At 39.4% G+C, this 8,152-nt stretch overlaps 2 protein-coding genes across 6 annotated transcripts in view; both read right to left on the bottom strand.

Moving 5' to 3' along the window:
- Positions 1-8,152, bottom strand: part of LOC110333405 (protocadherin alpha-4) — a 229,917-nt gene that overhangs the window by 193,849 nt on the left and 27,916 nt on the right. The window lies entirely within an intron of this gene.
- Positions 3,061-5,616, bottom strand: LOC110333404 (protocadherin alpha-5-like). Its single transcript, XM_021215000.2, is given in 2 exon segments — positions 3,061-3,114; positions 3,116-5,616. Coding segments are annotated over 2 exon segments (2,409 nt in total). The 5' UTR covers positions 5,471-5,616.

Raw genomic sequence — 8,152 nt, 5'->3', positions numbered from 1 at the left:
AGGCAGGCAGATCTCTGAGAGTAGGAGTCCACCCTTGTCTACAGAACAGAGTTCCAGAACAGCCAGGGTTGAAAACAGGAAAGACAAACAAACAAACAAACAAAAAGTTATTTGCTAGCCAATAGCAAACCCAAATAAAGAGAAGTTTCTTTTTTAGAATAATATAAGCCACACACACACACACACACACACACACACAAATCCTTTGTCATCAAAGGTTTTCTTTTTTTTTCGAGACAGAGGTTCTCTATATAGCCCTGGCTGTCCTGGAACTCACTCAGTAGATCAGGCTGGCCTCAAACTCAGAAATCCGCCTGCCTCTGCCTCCCAAGTGCTGGGATTAAAGGCGTGCACCACCACGGCCCGTCTGTCAAAGGTTTTCTATAGTAACTAATACATGTATATTACTGCAAGTAAAGATAATTTCGACTAGTAAAAATTAATTAACATTAAACATATTTACTTTTCAATGTAATTCTTCAAAGTTTCCTAGAGCTTGCTTATACAATCCAACTGGAATAGTTGTGATAATCATATTGGTTTCAATTTTTAAAAAATAGAAATTACTGAAATCCTTTATGTAAAATAAATTAGTGTGGAAAGAAAAAATGTTGATCTTTGGCTGATAAATTGCTTACATCTTCTCAATTTCATTTATTCAAATAGTTTGAGTCCAGGGGGAAGGTTATATGAAAAGATTATTAGTTGATCTCTTTATAAATAACTAGGTCCCTCCTCTATACATCTTATAGCAACCATATAAACCGGTAAGTTTACATTTCAAAACTAAATTAACCAGATTTTTTAAAAGTCGATAGGTATTTTCAACAAACTAATACTGTAGCAAAAGGTAGTTCTCAATTCTAAGATCTCCCTAAAGCTGGTCAGTGTATTATAAATATCCAAATAGCATGATAGAATGGATAGCTATAAAAGTAGATACATAGGAAAAATTTAAAAATCTGCAATGCATTAAAAAAGGTTCTAATATTTTTTGTATTAGGTATGTAATGGTTATTACATGTTAAGCCCACATGTTTTATATTAGGTATGCGATGTTTATTACATGTTAAGCCCACATGCTTTGCCAAAACAAAATAGAGGAGCAAAATAGCTTTCATTTTTCCGTGGCAAGGACACTCGCCTATGGTAGACTACAGTGTCTGTAGACAATAGACATAAGAGAAGAGTTTTATAACAGTCAAGCTTTGTTTCTTCTAAAGTGAAAATGTAAAGCAATAAACAGTGTTTTCTGACCAAACCTACTTGGACTTTCAGAGCTAAGGGACCTCACGAGCACTTCTCAGTACAAATAACTTAATGTGAGAACGCACTCCCGTTCCTGAGAATGACACCACTACTCCTCCAAATTACAATGTTAAACTTTGGGGGAAATGAATATTCTATATTAGCACAATGCTCTGGGATATGAATGGAAAGGAATTTTTTTTTTTTTTTGGTTTTTCGAGACACGGTTTCTCTGTGTAACCCTGGCTGTCCTGGAACTCACTCTGTAGACCAGGCTGGCCTTGAACTCAGAAATCCGCCTGCCTCTGCCTCCCAAGTGCTGGGATTAAAGGCGTGCACCACCACACCCAGCAGGAAATTTTTATTGTACTCCTTTGAATTACAAGAATTTTAAACAATGGTTATGTCTATCCAAGTGAAAACACTACTAAAATGAACATTTTAACACAAAGAATTTAATTTGTGAAGCCATTGGTGTGCACATCTATCTAGACAAAAGTTTAATGAATTATTTACTACAAAAATATTACTGAAAAAGAAATTAAATTGTTACACAAAAATAAAATAATTGCAATCCAACAGAAAGTAAAAAGCATAGTTGTGGACTATTGTAAAAATGCTGATATGTAACCATAAAACAGTATATTAAGAATAAATCATTTAAGCCAGGCTTGGTAATTCATGCCTTTAATCTCTGCTCTAGGGAGTCAGAGAATGGTTGACATCTGTGAGTTCCAAGTCAGCTGGTTTCCATAAGGAGTCCCAAGCCAACAAGGGTTATATAGTAAAATCCTGTCTCAAAACTGACAGAAAGAAAGAAAATATTTTAAAGTATACCTTTAAAATATTTCTACAATATGCTATAAATTAAATGTGAGTGTTCTTATATAGCAATATATCGCAAAAACATTTTACAAGCAGACTATGGTCTCTCATGCCTGTAAATCAGCATTGGGGAACCTAAGACAGGAGGATTCAAGCCTAGGAATCTAGTGATGTCAAGGCTAGTATGGGTTACATAGCTCACCTCAGTCTCAGAAAATCAAAAATGGCTTAACAGAAATATTTCTTGCTATGCAAGCACAAGGATCTGAGGCCAAGTCCCAAGAACCCATGAGCCACATATGGTCCTGAATACTCGGCATGTGCTGGTGTGCTAAGAGGCGTGGCTGGGGCTTGCTCACTGTTAGCCTAGCTCCACTCCATGTTCAGTGATAGAAACTATCTCCAGGGAATAAAGCAGAGAGTGATAGAGCCTCCTCTAGCCTCCATGAGCACAGGTATGTTCTCTCACACACCTACACCACACACATATGTTACATGTCCACAAAAGACTCGAAAATATTTTAGGCTAAGAAAGAAAGTTTGGGGGCATATTAATAAAAGCTTCCACAGAATAATAATGACTGCAAGTTGTATTCAGTGCAAAGAAATGTACAAAAATAGAGCTTTTGAAAAAACATGTGTTTATTTTATTTTATGTGTATAAATGTTTTGCCTGAATTTATGTGTGTGTACCATGTGCCTGTGAAATTCCAAGTGTGTTGCCCTCCCCTGGAACTGAAGTTATAAATGATCATGAGCCATCATGTGAGTAGAGGGAATTGAAGTCAGGTCCTCTTCGAGAAAAAGTGCTCTTAACCACTGAGCCAATCTCTTGTCGACCCTCACCCCCAAAAGAAAAAAACAAAAACAAAAACTTGTATGTTAAAGAATTGAAAATGGTACAGCTAAAAGTTAACTGAAATTTCTAGGTTAATTGTGTGTGTAACGTTGGATTCTTCAAAGCTAAAATAATCACAGGGAAAACCTTCACATATTCAGTGATAAAGAATTAAGTGGAAAAAAATCAGTGAGTACGATTTACAAAACTCACATTCTCTGTAGAGCTGGGTCCCTGAGGTAGGCTGGGACTGAAGGCCATGAGGTCGGTCTTGGGTGGACCCTCTCCAGAGCACACCCTCTGTCGCCTTTGCTGAGAGTATGACCAGGTCCCCGCCGCGCTGGAGCACACCAGCATGGGCTTCCCTGGAGCGCAGGCTCCATCAGTGGGCGTCGCTGAGCAGCGAATCGCTGTGTACAGCAGCAGCGTGAGCACCAACAGGCTGGACACCGCACAGATGGCGATGATCAGGTACACGTTGACATCTATCAGAGTGGAGTCTGAACCAGAGGTTCCAACCAACACCCTGGATGAGACCTTCGGGGTCTGGCTGTTCTCCACAAGAGACACAAGGAAGGTGGCCGTGGCTGTCAGCGGTGGCTCGCCATGATCCTTCACCAGCACCAACAAGCGTTGACGCGGCGTGTCCGTTTCATCCAGAACACGAGTTGTGCTGATCTCACCAGTATATAACCCCACGCGGAACGGGCTGCGCACAGCACCTGTCGCCGGCTGCAACTCATAAGACAACCACGCGTTGTAGCCAGAATCCGCGTCCACTGCACGCACCTTCGCAACCACATGGCCAGAACTCACTGATCTGGACAACAACTCAATAGTTCCTCCGCTACCCTGAGGCCCCAGAAGCGTGGGCACATTGTCATTCTCATCCAGCACAAACACTTGCAGAGTCACATTGCTGCTCAGGGCAGGCACTCCAGCATCCCGCGCGCTCACCTGGAACTGAAGCAGCTCCAGCTCCTCATGGTCCAGAGGCTGCAGCGCGAACACCTTGCCACTCTCTGCGTGCACAGACACATAGCTCGACAGCAAGCGCTCGCCCACCCTCCGCTCCACCAGCGAGTAGGACACCAGTGCGTTCTCCTGGGCGTCCGCATCCATCGCCGATACTGTGAAGATGTGCGCACCAGGTGGGTTGTTCTCCTTCACGAACACAGTGTATTCGGGCTGCGCAAACGCAGGCACGTTGTCGTTCACGTCAGCCACCTCCACGGACACGCTGGCCGTGGCCCACAGGGAGGGCGAGCCTCCATCGCGGGCGGTCACAACCAGCTCGTAATTAGTAACGGTCTCTCGGTCCAGAGCTCTGTCCAGCACAAGTGAATAGTAATTCTTGAAAGTGGACACCAGCTTGAAGGGGACATGGGGTGTCAAGGAGCAGGTCACCTGCCCATTAGCGCCTGAGTCACGATCTGACACGCTAATCAGGGCGATGACAGTCGCCAATGGAGCATCTTCTTTGATAGGCAAAAAAATGGAAGTTATGGCCATCTCAGGCACGTTATCATTTACATCCATGAGTTTCACTATAACTTTGCAGTGTCCTGATAGTGGGAATGCACTTCTGTCCACAGCATCAATATTAATTTCATATACTTTACAGTCTTCATAATCCAGCTCCCCCTTAACTTTTATTTCTCCGCTAGTAGAATCTATTGTAAATTTAGATTTCACATTGTCAAGGACAAGATTACTGAAATAATACAGTATTTCTTTATTAATTCCTTCATCCGCGTCTGAAGCGTTGAGTTTAATTACTAACGACTCTTCGGGTGTATTTTCCAATAATCTAACATTATAAATAGATTTATCAAACTTCGGAGCGTTATCATTTGCATCCAATACATCAATCAGTAACTGAACAGTACCTGTCAGTTCAGGTTTTCCTCCATCAACTGCAATTAATAATAAACGATGCTCTTGGGTTTCTTCTCTATCTAGGGGCTTCTTCAAAACTAGCTCTAAAACGCTGGTATCTTCTTCGTTTCTTTTAACATCCAAGTCAAAATATTCATTAGGGTTTACCTTATAGCTCAAGGCTGCATTGGCTCCTATATCCAAATCAGATGCGCCCTCTACCGGAAACCGCGAGTCTGGCATTCTGGACTCTAAAATAAATAATCTTTGTTCAGGTCGAGAGAATTTAGGCGGGTTGTCGTTAATGTCCTTCACCTCCACCTCCACGTGGAAAACCTGCAGCGGCCTGTCCACGATCACCTCCAAGTGGATGCTGCACTCCACGCTCCGCCCGCACAGCTCCTCCCGGTCGATCCGAGAATTCACAAACAAAATGCCATTCTGCAGATTTACCTCCAGAAGGTCCCCGCGGTACTTGGACGCCACCCTGAACAGGCGGGGCACCAGCTCCGTCAGCTCCAGCCCCAGGTCCTGCGCGATGCGGCCCACGAAGGTGCCGTGTTTGGCCTCCTCTGGGATGGAGTAATGAAGCTGGCCGCTCCCTGCCTCCCAGGCTGAGAGAAGCACAAAGGAGATCAGCAGGCGCCGAAATCCCGGACTTCCTCGCTGGGAATATACCATCGCAATCTTGTTCCACTTCTCCAGTCTCTATTGCAGCACCACACAAAGTTCTTTGAGAACTTAGTTCCAATTTACGATAGATTTGATTTCCTTGCTTTTTGTGAGCTTCTGTAGCAGATCCAAAAATGGAAGATCCTTTTCCTAAGTAAAATGTACTCTCCTTATCCTTTTTTGACGTTGGAAGCTAAAAATGTATCTTGTGGTGTCTAGCGACACCATGTGGATAAAAGGGTAAGTATTTTTCTTTGTTTCATTTTATTCACTTACCTTGTATTTTGAAATTACTTCTCAATAATACTCAATTTCAATTACATGTTTTTATGCCTCTGTATGTTTCTGCTCTCTGTTCTCTAATTAGATATCACCTCTTTAACCAGACTCCTATGTTAGTTGCTTTATTTACCAATCCACTAGATGTTCTGCAGGTGGTCTCCCAAAACTTTATAAACACAATCTAAAGTAAAGCATCAATATGAGCATACCACTACATATGGATAAATCTTCAGTAGACACCCCAAAGAATTTGTCCATTTATTTATAGAGGAGTTTATATTCAAACTGATAAAGTAACTTTCATTGGTTTTTTTTTTTCAATAGCTTCTGTTGCTCAATAGTTCCTTTCCAAACCTAACTATAGCCTAATTTTTTTAGTTTGTCTATATTAACCTAATGAACATGAATTTCGTGGGTATTATTGAACAGAATATTCTAGATTGTAATGTTTATTACTGGTGATTTATTTATTGTTGATGCTATTTTCAAAAAGAATTCGAACAGTTTAAATATACTAACTTTGGGTCCCTTTATGAAATCTACCCAAATTAATGATCATTTAATCCTTTTTCGGCACCTAACAATTTTTGTGTTGTATTACTATAATGTGGAGGCTTTAATTGTCCAGATATCATACAATCTTAATCAACTTGGCACTATTTTCAAGATACAGTATCTAAGTAGCAACTGTGGAAATTGTAAAATCACTTATCTTACATTATCTAACAAGTTGGAATCCCAATGTTGATTAACATGTAGTGTGCCACAAAAATATTTAGGCTTTTGTAAAGGTAATGACATACTCAATGAAGAAAAGGCATACCTAGTATGGAAAATAGTTTGCATTTTATTCAGATATATGGGAGATATAAGTCTCTGAACTTTGGTTCATCTTTGCAGCTGTTACTATTGGAATTATGACCTGTATTTGTTATTCTCTAGTTGAGGACTTGAGGGTTGCTTTCTCAATCATGATATTCTAAATCCCACAGAAGACATGGGAATCTTCTCAGCCATTTTTTCAGTCAGATAGTAAAGAATACGTTTTTGGCTAGTGTAACTCACCGTTCTCTTTTTCTAGGCATTTTAGTTGTAGCTAGGAGTGGTGGTATACATACCTTTAACCCCAGCACTCTATGACTTATTTTACTTTATATTTCCATATGAAGTAGAATAAAAGTAATGAATAAAAGATACAAAATTTAAATATTCAGAACACATTAATTATAGATAGTTCAGGAGTGAAAAAAGAAAGAAAAAAATTAATATTTATTTCAATTCAGTCTTTCTCATTGATAAAATGTATATTTTCTAAATGCATATCAAGCAAATATTTAAATAGACTATAATTTTCTGAAAGAAAATATCATTCAAGACAACTGCAACTTTTCTTGAACAGTGTCTAGAATTTAATTCAATATTATTGAACTTAATAAGAAGAAAATTATGAAAAAGAAAAACGTTCTGATAGATGATGATTCAGTGACATGAGAGACCACAAATAACTTTAATTATTACGTTGACTAAATTCATTAAAATGAGATAATTTCACTTAAAAACTCTATTTTTTTATAAAGCAAAGCAAGGTTCTAAAATTTGGAGGGCACTGACTGAAGGTAGGAATTCAGTTGATTTGGGTGATAGCCTAGACTAATAAGAAAGGAACCAGGCATGGTGGTTCATGCCTTTAATCCCAGCATTCAAGAGGCAGGAAGATCTCAGAGATTGAAACTACCCTGGTCTATAGAGCAAGTTTTAGGACAGCCAGGGCTACATAGAGAAATCCTATCTCAAAAAAACAAAGAAGAGAAGGAAGAGGAAATCATTACTAAGTAAGGGAAATGTTGTAATAACATAAGCATCATGCAGCAAATAGTATGAGTGACTTAAAAGCACAAATAGATATAAAATCTCTGAAGTATATGGTGAAAAGATTTAGCATATGTACAGTGATTCTCAGAAGAAGAAAGTCATGTCAAGTAGAAGCAATATTTGAAGGTATGCTAATAAATATTGTTTTAAATTGAAAAAGTATCAGTTCACAGATACAAAAGGTCATAAAAACTTCAAGGGAGATTTTTTAAAGTAACCCAAAACTGATCAGGTAATATAGGTTGTTGACAATTTTCAAACAAGAAAAAAAGAATCTTTTGTTTTGTTTTTTTCCAGACAGGGTCTCTCTGTATAGACCTGGCTGTATTAGAACTCACTCTGTAGACCAGGCTGGCCTTAATCTCAGAGATCCTCCTGCATCTGTCTCCCAAGTGCTCAGATTAAAATTGTGTGCCACCATCACCTCACCCCAAAAAAGAGTTTTTAAAACAGCTAGAAGAAGAAGAAGAAGAAGAAGAAGAAGAAGAAGAAGAAGAAGAAGAAGAAGAAGAAAGAAAGAAAGAAAGAAAGAAAGAA

This window comes from Mus pahari, chromosome 15 (genome assembly GCF_900095145.1).
Source record: "Mus pahari chromosome 15, PAHARI_EIJ_v1.1, whole genome shotgun sequence".
Classification (NCBI taxonomy): domain Eukaryota; kingdom Metazoa; phylum Chordata; class Mammalia; order Rodentia; family Muridae; genus Mus; species Mus pahari.
The sequence above is the reverse complement of the archived record's forward strand: the minus strand, read 5'-3'. Positions and strand labels throughout refer to the sequence as shown.